General features: G+C 41.6%; 1 protein-coding gene across 1 annotated transcript in view; it reads left to right on the forward strand.

Moving 5' to 3' along the window:
* atad2b (ATPase family AAA domain containing 2B) overlaps positions 1-20,587 on the forward strand; it is a 68,650-nt gene that overhangs the window by 21,624 nt on the left and 26,439 nt on the right. The window contains exons 22-24 of the mRNA XM_085373587.1: positions 48-207; positions 2,710-2,832; positions 4,620-4,748. Of these exons, the coding sequence (XP_085229713.1) occupies positions 48-207; positions 2,710-2,832; positions 4,620-4,748 (412 nt within the window). The remainder of the gene's footprint in view (positions 1-47; positions 208-2,709; positions 2,833-4,619; positions 4,749-20,587) is intronic.

A 20,587-nucleotide genomic window follows, 5' to 3' on the forward strand; every position in this document is an offset into this window, starting at 1 on the left:
TTTGTCAAACTGTGAATGAGATCACAAACTCAGTGTTTATGTTTCAGGTGTCAGACTACCTGGAGGTGATTAGGCAGCCCATGGACCTATCCACTGTCATGACAAAGATTGACACCCACCAGTACTTGACAGCCAAGGACTTCTTGGTGGACATTGACCTCATCTGCAGTAATGCTTTAGAATACAATCCCGACAAGGACCCTGGAGGTGAGAAGTAGTTGGGCTTGATTATGAATCCACGTACATAAATACAATCTCACCAGCAGGCTGTCACAAATGTAAAATAAAAAATTAACAAACAAAAAAAACTCATAAATAGTCTTGTATTACCAAGGTAGGCTGAGTATATCTGTTCTATCTCATAATTAACTCAGATCTTATTTTGATATCAAGCTTTCTATACACCCCTTGGTAGTGAAGCAAATTAGAAAATTTCCCCAAAAGTTGTATAATTATTTAATCCCCAGCTTATTTGTGATATCGTCCCTAAAACTGGCACAATATCTATAGAAAACTCCCAGTGTCCAATTTCCTTTGATGTTATATCAACATATCCAAATAAATATGAGCCTGTGTATCTCTAGTCATGGCTGTGTTCCATTAGACCACCACTGGTGAGTAAAAAGTAATTAGATGTAATACTTAATGACTTAAAAGGAGAGCTTCCAGGCGGTAAAATTGCTTAAATATGGTTTTCTCTAACTTGGAAATTCAAATGCAGTACATACGGCCCCCACTGAAAATAGCATTTCCACAGTGTACTTCATGCTCTGTAGCTGTGGAAGGCTGCATATGCATTAAAATTTAATTTGTCTCCTTTCTTGCAGTTTGAACTGAATTTTACCCCATCCACACTTCATCTCAGCACATTTTCCAGGCTTAGAATGGGCTTTATAAGGATTGGTGGGAAACACTTGTAAACAGAAATATATTTCATTTTCTATACCTTACACATATGTCTGAATTTTGCATGACAGGAAATGTTCTGGGGTGAATAGGTTCATTTAAGTTCAGTTCACAACCACAACACAGCCTCCTCAAGGTGATGTGTTTTATGCAGAATTTACAATTAATATAATATAGCAGTTAGCATTAATATAATATATTATTATATAATTATATTATTGTTGCACCAAATGATTCAAATCTGATATAATGTTTACTGAAGGCAGCATGTGGCAGGCCTGCGTTAAAACATTCACTTAAAATTGCTGTTTTAATTCTTGCCTTGTGTGTTTAGCTGCCTCGGCACCCTTGCTAGAATATAGCTGCCCGATACTAATGGGAAGCAATTCTCTGCCCAAAGGAATAAATCATATCTCTGTCTTTGCAGCCGAGGTCCTGGGTCATTTGTTGGAATGAAGGGCCTACAAATGATACACTAAAGGGAAAAAAAATTGCAATTAGGCAATTTAATAAAGAAGACTAACGAAGCATCTTGTCTGCTCACCCTGTGCTTGGTCCAGGGAATATGGCCCAGACCCTGCACAATTATGCTGCTTGGGAAGTTCTCCACCAGCTCTCCTAGTGCTTGGGAAAGAACCTCATTATCCCTCTGTGGTCGGTTTCTCCTTGTCCTTCACACTGAATTTAGCGTAAAGTCCTCCACGTCCAGTCATGTTGGTTTGCTTGCTTTATACCTCCCCACCTGGCTAAATAATTTGTTTAAAAATTGGGATATCTCTGTGCTCCACAGTACGACTCAGGGTTAGAAATACTCTTTAGCTGATTGGGGGAAATGGCAATAACAACCCTTTAACTATAAAGGAGCACTAAAGCAACAGAGTTGCATGTCAGTCCGTCCCTGCCAGTTTTAGATGGGGAGGTTAGTCCATGAAGTTGCAGATGAGCTCTTGGCATCCCACCTGGCCTTTGACATTTGGGCTCATGCACGTGCATTTTTTCCCCTTATAATGCACGTGCATGAGCATACTGTGAGACGTGCTCTGTCAGTAGAAAAACACACACACATGCACCCAAATTGCCTCCATTGCAATTAAGCAGCAATCCTCCAATTAGACAAGGGAAGCTGGTAGATTGTGACCTCTATGCCTGAACTCTTCTCCCACTGCCTGCTGTAATGAGAGACGGCCTGTTTACAGAGACTATGCTTTTAGCCTGCCTCTGCAGCTCTGCCTTTATTTTCCCTCCATGGATGCAGAAGCAGGGGGAAAGGAGGATTTAATGATGCTGTGACACATCTAAAGGGAACAAGGCCTGGAAGTTATAAAGGTGTAAGGACTGTGAGAGATAATGAGTGTGCATTTTAAAAATATTTCTCTTTGTATGTGCAATATACATGGTTGTGTGTGCATATAATGCACCCAACTTTGTCTTAAATGTTTGAAGTAGTGGCATTCCTGCTTTCATGTCTGCAGTTCTGCCCACTAACATTTCTCACTAAAGCCAGCTCTATCCTTTCGTTGGTACTGTGAGAAAATTCTACACTCCCCTTTCTCACAGATACAGTGGAATGGGTTAAGCTTTCTATTGACTCTTTGCTTTGCCTGCTCGTTAGGGTATGGAGAGCATGCTTTCATGATGGGAGGCAAATGAATATTTAAAATGCCATACCAGAGATTTGGGTAGATGTCTGCACTATGTTCTCAGCATGTCTCTGAACATATGGCATGAATGCAGCCCTATACAGAAAGCTGTGGTTTGTGTGTTTCTTCATTTGTGTTGTTTTGTCGTCTCCTCCCTTCTCAGACAAGGTGATCAGGCACAGAGCGTGCAGTTTAAAGGACACAGCCCATGCCATATTCGCTGCTGAGCTGGACCCTGAGTTTGATCGCATGTGTGAAGAGATTAAGGAGGCGCGCAGGAAGAGGGGTAAGAACTTCATTTAAATGGAGAAGGGGGAGTCGGGGTGGGGGGTTGCTGCAGATCCAAACATCCTAAATTAGCTGCTTATAAAAAGAAAAAGAAGAGTTTTTCCAATGTGATCATTTTAATAACTCTTACTCCAGTATTTTGTTAGGAGTGTTTTGCTGCGTTTCATTATATTGTTGTTTCAGCTGACTAATGATGACACTTAAAAGTACAGTTTGTTTATCTAAATATCTAAATATTTTGGGAGAATATTCAGGCTGAGCTCAATAATGAACTCAAGCCAGTTAATGTTAGCTGTGTGGTTCCCAGCCTGTCTGCTCCCCCCCTCCCCCTCTCATCTGGAAAGTCTTTGATAGATTCTTTCAGAGAATAGAAATTTGCTTTTAGGAAGAAAATCTGTAGGGTAGCCCAGCAGTACTTGATGGAGCAGTCAGTTTTTAGTGCAGAGTATGTAGCACAAAAAGGAGTGGCGCCTCAGGCTCCAGTGTTTCAGACAGTACCTTCTGTGCTAGCTGTCTGCCTGACGCTCCATATTTGTACACTCACCAAACAGCCCCAAGCAGTGCTGGGTGGACGGAGGGTAAATCTAAATTAGGCTTATGCACATAGAAGCACACAGGCAACGCAGTAATATGATGTGTTTTATGTATGCTGTCAAATACTGAGCACAAATCTGTATAATCTTGTTTAAATATTCCGATTGCTTTACATGCCCACGTGGGAGTTAACATTAATTAACAACATTTTGTACAAAGAGCACAGCACACTTGTTACATTCCTCTTAGTAATGTAAGCCATGACCAGATTGGGCTACAAATCATATCTGTGTGGGCATATGCCGACAGAAAAAACAGGATGTGTTCAGTCCTTGCACTGACTTTTTCTAGAAATGGACACAAAACTGCTCTTGAAGCTGAGGTTATCTTCCATCTTCGCCTCTCAAAGTGATGCGACTGCCAGGGAACTGCACAAGAAGACCAAATTTCTCATATAAAATATAATCTGAAGTATGCACAGAGGTCTTATTGACATCAGCCACAGAGGCCTGACAGTTTTTTTGTCAAGCAAAAAAAGCCAATTTTCAGAAGTCACCCTGTTTCTTTTGATTTCCTCTTTTAGCAACTAAAAGCACAGGATGCTAAATGAATATTGCAGGAGCAGAAGTCAATTGCCTGAGAGGAGGAATACAGCAGTGTAAATATTTAATCTTCCAGTCAAGGTCCTGCTATAAAGCTATCAATTAGCCCAGCACTGCATGATGTCCAGCTGCAGCGGCGTTCAAAACCCACAGTGCGTCCGGGGGTGGGTGGGGGTTCCTCCCCCGTGACAAGATGAAAGGAGTTGTGATAAATTTGGCTAAAAACATAAATATCGCCGGATGTTAGAGTTGAAATGTCTCATTTTCAGGGGCTTGCATGTCTCTACGCTTCCAGTTCTGTTTTTTATTCCTGTCATACTCGAGCTCCGAGTGAAACATAACCATTGCAAATTATATCTTTGTAGTTTTAATATTAATGTCTGTGCTGAATGACACACAGTTGTACTTCACTCGGCATATCACAACCCTTTGGTCATCTTTGTGTGTCACATCACATTTTTATCAATGTCTGCCAACGTACCTTCATAGCCTTTTGGTGTTTTATTCTCACATACACGCTGACATAATATACTGCCAGCAGCGTGTTTCAGAAGTGCTTTTCGTGTTTACACACACCGAACTGCACACGCACACAAAGCACAAAGAGTATTGTCCATTGTCGGTAACTGATCCTCTGTGGGCACCGCAGACCTTCTGACGCCGGCTCAGCTGTCAGCGGTTCCGGGTGCTGGTGCAACCAGGAAGCACCACAGTGCGGGAGAGGAGCAACCCAGGAGCAGCACTCAGGGTGATGCCACTGAGAAACATTGCACCACTAGTGAGTATTTATGCAATCTTTTAGACCACACACATACCCACAACGGGGGTGGAAGATGAGCTCAACAGGCTGATCATGCACACGCTTGCCTTGTAGTGTCAAGCAAATGCAGAAAAAACTCAGATTCTCCCCAAATACTGCGAGCCTTTCTGCTTGACTCACATTCACTCAAAACTTTTGACTCTCCCAAACACAGCAGCCAGCAGCTGTGTCGTACTGCAACAGAATACCAGATGTATGTGATTCTCAACACACACACACACACCCCACACCTGGCTCCTCACACACACACATACATTTCTCAGCAGTGCAGAAGCAACACAGTGAGCAGCCTCATTAGCAAGGCTGCTCTCTTCTAACCATTCAGAACATGACCACGCCACAGAGCAATTACATGCCCACCTGTGGCAAACGGCAGGTGCCTAAAGGTGAAGGGAGGGCCGGGAATGGATGGGGGGCAGACTAATGAGGCTGTTACCTTTTTACAAATCAAAGGTAAGCAGATTATGCAAGTAATCTGAAAAGATGTTCTCTAGCATTTACCTGGATAGGGTAAGGGAAGACTGAGATGCTAGCCAAAGGGTCTTCTGCAGCCATGAGATCAACAGAAAATGAAAAATTTAGAGATCACTTTGAGACCCTCGCTTCTTTATAAAACTACATCATTACATAATGATGGTTAATTATCTGAGATGATCAAATTTAATGACTGAAGTGGTAAAAGCTATTTAAAATGCTCTGTTGTGGCTTTTTGTGTGCCTGTGTAGTGCACCAGTCCAACACTAGGTGGTGCTTGTCTCTCATGAGAGTTTACCTAAAGGAACCCCTACTGTGTGAGTAAACCATGCGTTCTCTGAGGGAGATGGTGCCCTCTTGAGAGAGGAGGGCATCTTTTTTGAACGGCAAACATCTGAGAACTCAAGCTCACTGCAACTCATCAGGTTCTGTTAAAGCCAAGAGTAACAGTTTGATAGTGTGGAGGTGAAATGTGCAGATTAATGTTCACCTAAACAGCAGTTCAGGGTTAACTAATGAAGCTTTGGTAGAAGACTTTAACATCACACTCCAACACAGTCCTGTTTCCACCCCCTTTTTTTTCTTCCAATGTAGCACTGGAGAAGTGGAAACAAAAATATGTTATATTAGCCAGATTATTCATATTTTAAATAATCTCCAAATTGCTGCTTGTTGTATTGCATCACATGATATTATGCAAGTGTATTTAGTCATAAGTTGATTGCTAATAACAATTATTTGCAAAATTTTAAGTAATATAATCTGTAAATAATCCAAACAAATCAGTGGCAAAGTGAAAGAAGGGTCTAATTTATTAATCTGCACAAACCTTTTTTTTCTTTGATAACAGGTGACAGCCAGCTGTATGTGCTACCTTTAGCTGCAGTCTTTATCTATGACGCTAAATGTCACAGATACTAACCAGCAATTTAAAAGCTCTTGGGAGAGTCGTTATCAGCCTCCACCAGAGACTTAATTAATTAGGCTAACTCAGGTGATTAATTGGTGACATTGGCAGCCAGTTCTCACCTGGTGCACCTCAGCAAGGCAGCTATTAGGCTAATTGAACCAGTTATGTGCCGAGATATGACAAAGCCACATAACAAAGGAATGGAACATCAGCTGGAAGAGATGCCAGAGCTGAAGAATCGTTCCTGAAATCGCACCCACTTCAGCCAGGTCATTCTGGAGTTATTACCTTTCCCCTGTTCTTCTGTGGAAGGGCAGGACACTTGAAGGTCAAAGTTATCCTCGATCATTACCTTCCGGGGATAGAGCCTATCTGGAGCTCTTTGGGCATCTGCAGCTCTATAGGGCTTTTATCTGGGCCACCACTCTCCCTCTCCTTCCATCCCTCTTTTCTGTTTGCCTGAAGCTGAGAATTGCCCATGACAGTCAGATATAACAGAGTGGTAGCGGGGATGCAATGCACTATTTGAAAGCATGGAGAAAGTTACGTGGAAGGCTTTTTGAAAGGCTAGCGGTATTTCTGATTCAGGTGTTAAAAGCAGTTTGGTTAGATAAGCCGAGTCGTTGAGAATGTAGATGGTGGGCGGGCAGCTGCTGCTGCTACCAGCCCTCTCAGGGTTAGTAAGATGGGAGACCTTGCTGCTGTTAATGCACAAGGAAATGTGAAGGGCGATGGGGTTTCCATTAGAATCCATGGGTGGCTTTGTGATAGTTTCTCTGCTCCCCTCTCCTGGCCCTTCTTTTCTCACCCTCCCCCTTCTCCTGCCACCCCCTCCCAGGAGAAAAACCAAGGCCCATTACCTGGGCCAAAGGCTGGGTTCATTCATAGTGCATCACCACCAGCATTGGGTTCATGTGGAGTGCCTTCCTTTCATTCATAATTTAGCCCCCTGTTTTCCTGATTCACTGATGACTGTTTTACAAGCTAAATCAGCAAGGTTTCTTTCTGTGACCATCACAAGACAGCTGTTGATTAATTGCTTAACTGAACTGCAGTTTTTGATTATTCTCTCTTGCTTTGTCTCAAGCGGCCGGCTACATTTTCACTTTGGCAAAGACTAAACTCGGTCTGTTTTGTTGGCACGGTTCACCAGTGCTTTTCTTTTGCTACTTATGAAGATTGTCCTATTCAACTGTTGAACCGTTTGTGGAAGACAAGAGTAATGATGCAGATGCTGCATAATGTGTCCTCCGCGTCACTCAATGGCACGCCCAAGGCAACAGCCACCCGGCTGCATTCATGTAGATGGAACACTGCTGCGCCTTGCCTCTCCCCAAGCCTGGTATCACAATAAACAGGCAGATCCTCTCTCCATTGCCAATGTCAATCCATCATAAGACCTTGATGGGGTATTTTAAAGTCACAATAAACACTCCTTTTACCTCAGGCTGAAGTAGTCACTGCATAAAAGGATGGCCTGAATTTTGGCTCAAAGGGACAGCAGGCACGCAGCTTGTGATTTGCTGTGATGGTTGCAGCGCACAAGGAAATAGGTTAATAGAAGGGCAGAGAATTTGGTTAACTTCATTTTCTCATCTGTGCCTTTCATATTTACATGGACCCACTAAATTAAGTTTTACCTTGAAGTCAGCGTGCCAAAGACATGTTGAATCTGCAGCTGCTGCAAAGCGTTTGTTGTCTTTGTAGCTTTTATACAGCTCTGCTCTACAGGTGCTGCATGTAACCTAACATTTCAGGTAAATGGAATACGGATGTACAATTAGCCAGTTTAGATTTCAGTCCAATCATCTCATTTAGTTTGCTCCATTTGCTAAATTTTCTTAAGTACTTTAATAAGTTCCTTTATTTGATTTGATGTTATGGTTCATAGTTGAAAAAAAGTAATAATGGCACTTGTCCTGTTTAAGAGGCTGCCGTGTTTGCCAAATGAACTTGAAAATGAAAGAGACAGTGTTGTTGAGTCCAAAGTTTTAAATACCAGAACACAATTCTGTGGGAAGGTTTAAGCACTCGGACTAAAGTTTAGATGCTTTTGAAAATAATGCCTCAAGTAGCTTTCATTTGTCATTACCTTCATACACATGGAGGGAAAAAAAGCGGCTATTTTGTGTAAGCGTCCATGACATTCAAAACAGCACCAGTTCTCAGGTGCACACATGAACAGCTTTTGATAGTTCGCTTCAAACATGCCTAATTTCTTCTGTGGTTTTAGGCTGTCTCAGTTGTCTCTTCCCAGCGGGGGATCTGCCATTCCTTGCAGTACTTACTTTTCTTGTCGCTGAATATGGTTCTTTATCATTATCTGTATATTTGGAGTTGTTATCTTGTTGAACGAAGTTAGGACCTGTCAGTTGCCTGCCTAACAATGTCTCATGAGAAGAATTAAACACCCTAAGGACCAAAACTTGTCATAAAATAAGGTTTTGTTTTGGGGTTTTTTGCAGTTACATAATACATTCTTGTATTCAATTATCTAGATATTTCTTCATGATAGTTGTTGATCAAATATAGTAAATTGCACATTTCAGTTTACATTACATGTGCTGCAAACCCTTGTAAACGCCATCTGGTACAGACCAGAGGTGATGAATCATCCTGTTGTGTGGATTTAATATTTCCTCAGCTTCTCAAGGGTCCAAATGAGAACATGCTGGTGGCCAGCAGCAGAAAACAAAGCACCTTGCCTAAAGCTGAGGTGATGATGTTATTATTAGTTATTAGAACTGGACACCGATTCTCCTCAAGTCACTTCTTGGCTACCAAGCAGAAGCAATCTTGAGCTGCACACTCTGACACCCCGTGGCAGTCACTAATAAAATCCGTGCAAAGCCCCGAGCATAAGCTGCCATTTTGTGGGCACAGATGCCTCTTGGATCATTGTGGCACCAAGCGTGAAATGAATGTAAAATTATCTGTGATGCCTCTTGCTTCAATTTATTGTTTTGGGGTGCAGATGAGCTGACATCAGTGTCAGCTTATCTGCACTAGTTAATGTCTTTGAAGATTCATTCTGCGTATGTGGATCTTTCCACTCCCAACGTATCTCCGTGCATTGCTGTTGCCACATGCTAAGTGTGCACAATTTACAGCGTTGTGTGATGAGGCTCTTCACAGGATTTTAATGTCTGTTTTTTATTTCTGTGCCATGCAGATAACCATATATATTATTTTAAACCGCTTACATTTCTGTCTGAAAGAAATGAGCCTGGAGAGTTGCACTAGAATGATTGAGCATCAGTGCTCAGTGTCTCTGTGCATGCCCAATGACGACAAGCTGTGTTGCCTAAGGACGCTAGGAAAGGGGAGAGAGAGTGAGGGGAAAGGGGGAAGTAAATGAGTGAGTGAGGGCGGTAGGCTTCTGAATGCTAGACAGAAAGTATTATAACGCTGACAATTCCCTATTATGATATATGGTTAATGCCTTTTCAGAGGCTGTGCTTAGTGTTGTACAGACAGATTAGGGCAAGGGTGAGTATGAAAATACTGCCAGTGCGTAGGTGTCCATTTTGCACAGTGTTGTTTTTATTATTTTTGTTGTTCTTTGTGGAGCTCGGTTGAGCCTAAAAGCTTTCATACAGTGTATTAACAGCGACATTTCTGCTGATGGACTGCTTTATCAAATGACTAAACCTCAAATGACTCCTTTTGTTTTCTTTCTAGGAATATCTTCCGTCATTCCTGAGCTTCTGTTGGTAATAGACAGGTTTGAATTTTCACAAAGGACTGGCTTGCCTGCCATTCCAATTAAAGTGGATCTAGAGCTGTGCTTTCTGTGATAAAGGGGTTCTCCTTTTTTACTCTGCCTCTCTCCAACATTAGAGAGCAGCCCGGCATTCCAGCATTTAGTCTGTACTACAGACAGAAAATTATACAAGGCCTCCTGGGCTTTTACTCTCATTGTTTTTACCATAGTGCAGTCGATTAGTCAGTTTCAGTAAACATCAGAAGCTAGTAAACGGCAAGCAGCCTAATGGGGTGCATTCCCTCTCTCTGCCCGGTCCTGATAAGTTGTAATTGACTGGAACAATTGCACAAACATGATGCATTAGTGCTTGATTAGTTGAAATGACATATGGATTTGTTGATGAGGCCTAAATTGTCTTTTGAACTTCATGCAATACTTAAACTCGGTTTTATAGGATGTGAACTGTTATCAGTGTTCCTATTAACATCCTGCTTTTTTCATAACGTTTGGCTTGGTTTGGACAGCACGCTAACAACTTTTTTCTACAATTCTTATTGAGTATTTTGTTCAAACACGCTTTACAAATTTTCACTCGAGTGGTTTTAATCCTTTGGCTTCAGCGGTTATTGGTAATGATACCGACACCTTTTCCCCCCCACCTACAATAGAGAAGCTAATCTCTTTGGTGAAGATTAACTTTCCTTCATATAAACTCACATATCCATGCTCACATCTCTGGGGACTCTTTAAAAGCAGAGTCACATTAGACCATCATAAGAAGAGAAATGTGTGGTGACAAGGTTTTTAATTACATCAGTTTAGTCCTACAATCACGTCTAGGCTAATCACCACATCTCCATTAAACCCGGAGATCAGATGCACTTTTCTCTCTCCATATACGTCACCTTTTCAGAAAAAAGGAGGAAATAACGGTTTTTAATAATCACTAGCCGCATTTTAATGTTCATACTTTTATAGAAATCAGGAATTTTACCCATGTTTTGACTTATAAGCAGTCCATGTGGGCCCATAGTTTGTTTTTGTTTTTTTAGGCATGCTTGTTTCCAAGTATGTCCTCTACAGTTAAAGCACCTGATCCAGAATGGTTGTAGTTTTGTATATCAAAATCAAAAAATCAAAGATCAAAAAGCTATAGTAAAGAAAATGGATTAGACTTTTCCATCCAAATTCGATCGACTTTTTTACAGCGAGTTGACCATTGTATGTTTCACATGAAACGCCAATTACTCTGGGCAAGTATGCTCTACCAAAAATAGTGCTTTGTTGTGTATCTGACGGACAAAAGCTAAACCAGTTCCACACCACTCAAGACATACATACCGGTATTACCGTGAACGGTATGATATGGCCCAGCCCTACTTTCACTTATTTTATTCATCACTGCATTTTGTCTTTGTTAGGGACAAGGGAGTGTAAATTGCTATATTCACAGACCTTGAGCTATTTCCATTTTGAAGTCAGGTCTTTAAGTATTTGGTCAGTGACACAATTTTCATAACTTCTCTACAGTACCTCCCTCACCACCACCACCAGGAGACTTGAAAATGAAGCAATCAAAATGTGATTGAAGTGTCATCTTGGAGCTTTAATTCCAGAGGTTCAAGGAAATTTAGCCAAGGTATCTACAATTAAATGCAGTGTTTTTCTTGATAGGCTTTTGAGGGGAGGCAATCAGCCTCTTCCCATATTTTCTGCGTGTTTTCTAGTGATCAGGGAGATGGAAAAAAACAAAACAAGAGTGAATAAAAGTCATTAAAAGAAAAAGGTAAAATATTTTTTTAAATGTGCATGGTAAATTATGTTATCCCGTTGCCTGGCAGCCACCTGGTAACAGGTTAAAATGACCTGCTTTTTGCCTTTATGCACCTAAAACACCATCGAAAGCATCCCGTTGTAATGACAGTAACGTCTCTTTTTATTTTCACAAAAGCTGAATTAGAAATGATATAATAGCCACATGTTACCTAGCAATGGCAAAAATGACCAATTTTTGTATTTCTGCGTCTTATTACACCTTATAAGAGCGTCATATCATTTTTATTTCACAGCCAACGGCACGAACAGACCAAATAATGCTGTAGCAATATGTGGCAGGAATCTGCAGTCACATGTCATATTTTATATTAAGATGATTACCGGGATTCAGATGGTCTAAGTTTAATAAATGGCTGTTGAATCGTGAAAGGAAAACGGCATACAGAAAGGTGTCTGTGTGGAGGAAAAGAATCTCAGTGTAAACATCGGTTAATTTAATATTCCTTTCTGCCAAGTCTTATTATCATACAGCTGTGACAACCAGAATCCTTTAACAGACTCACAGGGTATCTAATTGGTATCTAATCTAATCAATTTAGCACGTGTAAGACTTTCAGCAGAGTGCAATTGCTATCCCTCACTGTGAATGTGAAATGCCTCCTGATCATGGCTTTTGTCAGACGGACAGTAAAATGAAACTAGGCCTAGTATGTTTTAGATTAGATTAGATTAGATAGAACTTTATTAATCCCTCGGGTGGGTTCCTCTGGGAAATTCGATTTCCAAAAAAGCACAGCACCGACAGAAGTTACAGAGTTACAGAATATTATATATATATATATATATATATATATATATATATATATATATATATATATATATATATATATATATATAAATAAATAAATACAGAGACAATATAAATAAAATAAATAGGAATAAAAATACAAGTGAATTGCACATTTCAAGTATTGAGTCTATTGCACCGTTGACTATTTACAAAAGTATTGCACAAAAGGTATTGCACAGTGAGGTGAAGAGGCACTACAGCTTAGTTGTTCCCCCCTCCTTTGTCCTCCTGTTTCCCCTCCCTCTCCCCTCCAGGGAGGAGTTAAACAGTCTGATGGCGTGTGGGACAAAGGAGTTTTTAAGTCTGTTAGTTCTTGTCTTTGGGAGAAGCAACCTGTCACTGAACAGACTCTTCTGGTTGTTTATGGCCGTGTGCAGAGGATGTCTGGCATTGTCCATAATGTCCAGCAGTTTCTTTAATGTCCTTTTCTCTGCCACTGTCACCAGAGTGTCCAGCTTCATGCCGACCACAGAGCTAGCCCTCCTGATCAGTTTCTCCAGCCTGGATGAGTCCTTCTTTGCTGTGCTGCTCCCCCAGCACACCACAGCATAGAAAAGTACTCCAGCAACCACCGACTGGTAAAACATCCTCAGGAGCTTCCTGCAGATGTTAAAAGACCTCAGCCTCCTGAGGAAGTACAGTCGGCTTTGGGCTTTTTTATACAGGTGCTCTGTGTTGCATGACCAGTCCAGTTTATTGTCCACCCACAGCCCGAGGTACTTGTACTTGTTGACCACCTCCACCTCCTCCCCCTCTATCTGAACCGGCAGTGGACCTGCTCTAGACCTCCCGAAGTCCACAACCAGTTCCTTAGTCTTTGAGGTGTTGAGTTGCAGGTGGTTTGTGTGACTCCATGCGACAAAGTTCCTCACCAGACTTCTGTACTCCTCTTCCTGATCATCCCAGATACACCCCATGATGGCTGTGTCGTCTGCAAACTTCTGAATGTGGCATAATTCAGAGTTGTAGCAGAAGTCAGAGGTGTACAGGGTGAAGAGAAGAGGGGACAGCACAGTTCCCTGTGGTGCTCCTGTGCTGCTGACCACTGTGTCAGACGTGATGTCCTTCAGCCTGACGTACTGTGGTCTGTCGGTGAGGTAGTCGGAGATCCAAGCCACCAGGCAGGGGTCCACCTCCATCCTGTTCAGTTTTTCTTGAAGCATACAGGGCCGGATGGTATTAAAGGCACTGGAAAAGTCAAGAAACAGGATCCTGACCGTGCCTTTTCCCCCATCCAGGTGTGAGTGGGCTCTGTGTAGGAGGTACAGGATGGCATCCTCCACTCCGACACCCGCCTTGTATGCAAACTGTAGTGGGTCCTGGGCATGTTGTACCTGTGGTCGGAGGAGGTTGAGGAAGAGCCGCTCTAGAGTCTTCATAAGATGTGACGTCAGTGCCACCGGTCAGAAGTCATTCAGCTCATTGGGCCGGTTCTTTTTGGGGACTGGGACGATGCAGGATGTCTTCCATAGGGCGGGCACTCTCCCCAGTCGCAGACTGAGGTTGAAGACTCGTTGTAGCGGCTCCCCAAGTTCAGCAGCACACGCCTTTAGCATCCTAGGACACACCTTGTCTGGGCCTGCTGCCTTTCTGGGGCGAAGCTTCCTCAGTTGTCTCCTGACCTGATCCACTGTGACACTGGGAGATGTTTGGGAGGAGGGGAGGGGGGGAGATGTCTTGCTGCTGAGAGAGGGATTGGAGGAGGGGGGTGTCAGGAAGGGGGGGAAGCGAGGGAGGTAGGAGAGTGGGGATTGGACTCTGTAGTGAAGGTGAGGGTGGGGGGGTTGTGGGCTGGTCAAACCTGTTGAAGAAGTTGTTAAGTTCGTTTGCCTTCTCCACAGTCCCCCCCACTGTGCTTTTCTTGGTGTTGTGGCCTGTGATGGTTTTCACACCATTCCAGACCTCCCTCATGTTGTTCCTCTCCAACTTCTGCTCCACCTTCCTCCTGTAGGTGTCCTTTGCTTCCCTCAGGCAGCGTTTCACCTCCCGCTGTGCTGCCTTCATCTCCTCCTTCACTTTGCTCCTGAAAGCCTTCTTCTTCATGTTGAGGACAGCTTTGACTTCCTGTGTTACCCACGGTTTGTTATTAGGATAACACCGTACCGTCTTAGCAGGGGCGACCATGTCCACACAAGTGGACTAAGTGCCGCAGCAATTTCCTAATGTTGTAAACCTGCTCAACAATTCTGATTTTGATTCTAGCTGTGGCATTATATCCCAGAGTAATCTAACCGGTAATTTCCATGTAAGACACATGGACTGTATGACAAGTTATTTTAATTTACCTGTGAAAGTTCGCGGGGCTCCGCAGACGTGTCACCATTTTAATATGTAGCAAAACAACGTCTATGCCAAGTGAAACTGTAGAAGTGTTTACAGACGATAAATAGATTAAAACTTAAATTCTACATTATGTTATAACATAACACAGATCTCTGGAGAGTATAGTGTTCCCGTTTTCTTCACGGTGTTTTATTTTACACTATAGCTGGCTGTTGAACATTACTGCCCTTGTCAAAAGACTTCTGCCAGGTGCATGATCGTACTTTCTCCACTCCAAGAGGAGTGCTGTTACTTGCAAATCAGTCAAAATGAGTCAACCGGTGCAGATCTCTCCACCCCCTCCCACTCCTGACTTACAACATGTGTGTATGCATGTTATTGCTGCAGGCGACAGACCTTTTTCCCCAAAAGGCTTTCATGGCCTGCTTTGTATGTGCATGTGTGCGTAGGCTGACATCTTCAATAGTTCTTGCGAGCTGCTGGTGCGTGAGGGCATATCTGTCTTCTGTGAAGAGGGCACCACAGGCACTGTTATCCCACTGGCCATTTACTGAGCAGCAGAGAGGAGGAGGACAGGAAAAGATTGATGCTCTGACTGAATTATTTTCTCAGTTCTTCTTTCTTTGGCTGAATTTACTCTTTGTAATACTACTAATATGCAGTAGCATTACTGGGTGGCAACTCTGACACAAAAGAAGCTATTTGTTGCACGTTACATTTTATTTAAGGCTGCTCGAATATAGCAAAAATCATGATCCCAATTTTGGTGACTAGCATGTTATTAATGAAATGATTTTTCTTCCATTTATACTTCATATAGTTATTGAACTTAAAGCATGCCTTTTTACTGGAGGGTTCCCTAATCTTTAAATATAATAGAAATGAAAAACAAATTGAAGAATGGAGGAGAGTGTGGCAACACAGGGAATTTAAGGCTCAGACTAACAGGTGGCCAACTGGTGGTCTGCCTCCTACGTGGTAAGTTTACAGGTACAAGCAGGGGTGAAGAGAGCCCCAGGCAACGGTGGACCTGGTTGTCTCGTGAGACCTGTATAATACTCACGGGAAGAGCAACAGAGAAGCGCAGCTAACATCCAGCTGTCCCAACAGAAAGCAGACTGAGCGAGAAACCTACAGACAAAGGAAGCTGCAGGCAATTGTTAATAATCCTTCCTCGGGTTCACTTATGGAAACCCTGTGAGTTTATCTTTCACTATAGAGCTTATTGACCGAAGGCTGTCTTTTTTTTTTTTTTTGAGGCATCTATGCTGCAAATGAACAAAGAGTGAGTGATCCAGAGATTTCAGGGAGGGGCAAAAGGAAGGAAAAGGTGTGTGTGGGTGGGGGGGGGGGGGCGCTTTGGTTTACAATATGAGAACAATCAAGAGTGTTGCTGTGAAAGTGAATACAAAAAGTAAATTAAAATTTGCTGTATCATATGGGCTCCATTTTATTAGGCTGAAATATGTATGTTTCTTTCTGGCATTGTGCTAAAGCAGGGTGTTGGTGAATAATCTTACCCATTAAAGTGAGTGCTTTTAGTTTACAGTGATGCTTGCTGGCGTTGCAGATGGAGGTGCTCTTTGTGTGAGAGCGTGTGTTTGTGTGTTTTCTATTGTGACTTCATAAAATCAGTGTGCTGCACTTAGAAGAAAATTAACCCCTGGTTAACCCCTTTCACCATCACTGAACTTGCCAGGATACTCCCTCAGGTCATTGCTCCAGCCAACACAATAGCAAGAAAAGAAGCTTTCAACCTTTTTATTGTGTATTGGTTGTGTAAATGGTAGAAATTATTTGCCAGTGCTTTAATTGTGCTAAACAGAAGCGGTTTCCTACTGGCAGAGCCAGGCTACCTGCATATCCCTGCGTCTTCGTGCTAAGCTGCACGTACTGTTGCTTTGTTTAAAGTTCAGAAAAGTGGCATAAAGAGACTTTTGGCAATAAAACTGTTTTATTTTTTAACCAAGAGTAGTGGCACAGCCTGAGGTGGAGGTGTGGTGGGTGAATGTGTGAAATGGGGAAGGTAGTGACACAGCAATAGAGGGAAGTGACTGATCTCCTTAATTTCAAGAAGCAAGGAGCGGATCATTTATTGATCCGGACATTTCATTAAGTGTCAGTGCAAAGTGTCACATCAGTTGATAAACTAACAGCCGGCTTCCTTTCATGACTTGGAGACCCCGAGGCCGTGCGTCCCACGATGAACTTTCTCTTTTGTCTCCTCCAGCGTTTTATTTGTCATCTCGTGTTTTCTCTTCACTCATTCGTCTGCATATTCTCCTGTCTCCTACTTGAAGCATATATGGTACATGCTGCTGCTGCTGCTATGTGCTGTTGCATCATAGCTTGCAACCTGAAAAATAAGTAAAAATTTTGTGTTTTTCTTTATTTAAAACAGTTGTGATTAAAGTGTTTTTGTATATGATTTCATACATGAAGTCCTGCTGTTGGAATGTATATGTAAAAGTGGAAGCACAGCTAAAGGAAATCAAAGAGTCTGTCTCAGACTGGTGTCAGTCAGTGTTTGTATGAAGCTGAGCTTAAATGGCCTTGAGGCGTTTGAGAGTTATAAGTCAGTTTATCGCATGCATTCATTTGAGTGAGCAAAATTATATCCATATTTATGAACCCATGAGGGACACATCATATAATTTTGAGTTTTTTCTCATGTCCATAAGGATCAATAATTGGTGCAAACTGCACCTGTGTGTATCACGTCTGCACCTAATATATTCTATACAGAGCATTTTTCATTTGCCATTTGCCCCACTGGTATTGCTGATTCAAATGAGTGAAGGCATCATATTAAAAACCTTTTTACTTATACATCCTCATGATTTGCATTTGAAACAACCCTTTAAACAGGAGCTTCTCTTGATGTAACTTTTTTTTTGACATTTCCTAATATGGTTTTCCCTTTTTTTATGTTTGCCTCTGTAAAAACAACATTTAATTCATTAATTTGGTTTAAGTTATCAGGAAGCAATGAACTGGAGTTTGTTCTGCAGGCAGGGCAGGGGATATGCAGATTTTGTATTGCTTTAATTACTACTCAGTTGAATGATTTAGAAATGGCTGCAATCCCCAGAGAGGGATACAGCTGGGAAAATACAGTTTTTCAAGAATAAGTGCTTGTTACTAGAGTTTAGAACAACGTCGCCAATCCATTTGAATTACAATTATGCTTCTTTTTAGAAAAAAGGTGGTGACATTTAAGCATGTTCTAATAGTTTTAAAGGACACCTGGGGATAATTTTAAAGTAAAAATCTTGTGCATTTTAAGTGAATAATCTGTAGACTTTGAGTGGCATGGTGTTTACTGTTTACTTGGACAGAATGTGTGTAGAAAGTCTTTTAAACTTTTAAGTTTGGGTCACAGCTCTTAACTCCAAGCTCCTCCCCCTCTGTCTTGGGTGATCAGAGCTGGACTGATCGATACTTCATTAATGTTACTCAATTGAGGCCCCAACTTCAATCGATTCCAGTGACCTGGGATGACAAAAAGCTGAGTTGGAAGCTGATCCGTTCCTGTCGTGGTGCTTTTTGTTTTGTTTTTTCTTTTGGACCGTCATATTTTTAATTCAGATGTGGATGCAGGTGGAAAATACCCTATACCCATGCTTGCAGCGAATTCATGGCTGCCTGCGTACTACATGTATGAAGGAAGGTGCACAGAGTCTGGAAATGAAACGGTGCATCACAAAGGTAATGTCATAAATTTCTAGCTCCTCACAAGCACACAATTATAATACCTTTTCATCCAGAGCACTGACCATAACAAATAAATATTTGTTTTATGCTGCTCACAGTGGTAGAGTACCACATATGCTTTTGATTTCTGGAAAACACAAGTATTGATTTGTTATGGAATAACTTTTTTCGAGAGACATCCTAAGTAATAGAAGTGTGTCTTTAAATTTTGTGAGTAGCCTATACTGTATGTAAGTCATAAAGTTTACTAGTGGTGATTTGCCTTTTCTCAACTTCCCCCCTTATTCACAACGTGTCCTTATATCACCAGAGTCACATGCTCATATTCTGGTTGTTTTTGTAATCTCTTAAATCTGGAAGTCTAATATCAGTGCCTTGTCTTCATTTCTCGAGAGCTGCAGTAAATTGACCTTACATTCAATAGCTTGACTCAATTGGATTCTGCTGTGACTAGCACGCACACAAATCCTATGTGGTTATTAAATAACACATGTAAACACAGAAACAAAACCATCTGTATATTCACATATTTTCTTGGGAGCTCGTTTCCCTTAGTCCCATAATTTTGTAATATATTTCCCTGCATGAATGCACCGCTGTGTTGGCCTGCTGTCCCACATGCAAATTCATAGAATAAAATTACAGAGCAAGCTTTCTCTGTAGGCAAGGAAAATTTTGCTCATTGCCATGGAAACACACACTCCACGCCCTTACACACACACACACACACACACAAACACACACACACACACACACACACACACACACACACACACACACACACACACACACACACACACACACACACACACACTCACTCTTCGTTCACACACATTCAGCAGGAAGGAGGTAAATGGGTTAGTAAACAACAGTACATCTGTCCAGGTTGGGAGAGAAACATACTTGTGTCGAGTGGACCAGGGAAACTCCTCAGACCAGTGCTGCTCAGAAAATTAATGGACGTGAAATTTATCTACAATTTCGACAGGGCCTCAAATTGTTTGTGAAATGTACGTCTAATTAAAAAGGCAGCAATGCTTACAGTGGTGATGACACTTACAAATTAATGATTAATTAAGTATGTAGAGTGTTAAAAGCTGTATCTCATATTTTTTTAAAAAAGAGAGACACAGTGAATTCTGCAAATATATAAAGTGCAGACATTAGCAGTCTCTTGGCTATTTTTCTGAACTAACGACCTAATGACAAAAAGGATTTTATGGATCAAACCAGAGAACCATTTTTATATGCACTGTCTGCCACAGTTTAGTTTTATGTCTGTGTTCAACTGATGTTATTCTGTGAAGTGCTCATCACTTCATGGTGCTTAATTATGGTATGTGTCATGATTGTAGCTTTTAAACTCAGTAATTGTAGCAGCTTCATTGTCCTTTACATCACTGAGCGTAATAACTCATGTCTGGGATATATTCGATCAGCAGTGAAAAGTTTAAGCTTTACAGTGTAATTCTTCCTCTTTTCTTCTTTGGCATTGTTGTATTGAGGGCATTGTTGTATTGAGGGCATTGTTGTATTGAGGAAGTGAGATCTTTTTTTTGGCCATTTGTAAATGCACAGTGTTTGTCAGCTGATGTGTGAAGGGGTCACAGTGAGAGAACATTGCAGTAAGATGTGGAGCAGCATTTCTGCTTCTTAAAGGATATTGGGAAGAATTGTCATATGTATTGTGTGTCTGAGTTTATGCCTTTTAAAATAGGTTTTACACTAAGGGAGAAGATGAGAAAAGACTTCAGTTATCCTTCCTCACCAAAGTAAAGAAACTAATTTATAAACTATGAATTTGATGGATAAAACTGAAGTAAAATAAGATCAGTCTTTCTTTCTTCTCAGCTTAGCAGCTTATAAAGACTTGAAAGTTACTCGTCCCTAACAAAGTAGGCATCAAGCACAGAAATCCCTATCCTTTTACTTTTTAATTAATTAGCGTTGTATGTTAGTTTTTCAGATGTTAAACAAGTAATACAGCCAATGTCTAAAATGAACAGTCGACTGTGGTTTTGTGGCGCATCCTGTAAACTGGCGCCCAGTGAAAATAACCCGGTGTTTACTGTTGCCCACAAGGA

The sequence above is a fragment of the Diplotaxodon limnothrissa genome, linkage group LG15, assembly GCF_057381915.1.
Source record: "Diplotaxodon limnothrissa isolate DT_005_m linkage group LG15, D_limnothrissa_male_GT1.1, whole genome shotgun sequence".
In the NCBI taxonomy this organism is placed as follows: Eukaryota; Metazoa; Chordata; class Actinopteri; order Cichliformes; family Cichlidae; genus Diplotaxodon; species Diplotaxodon limnothrissa.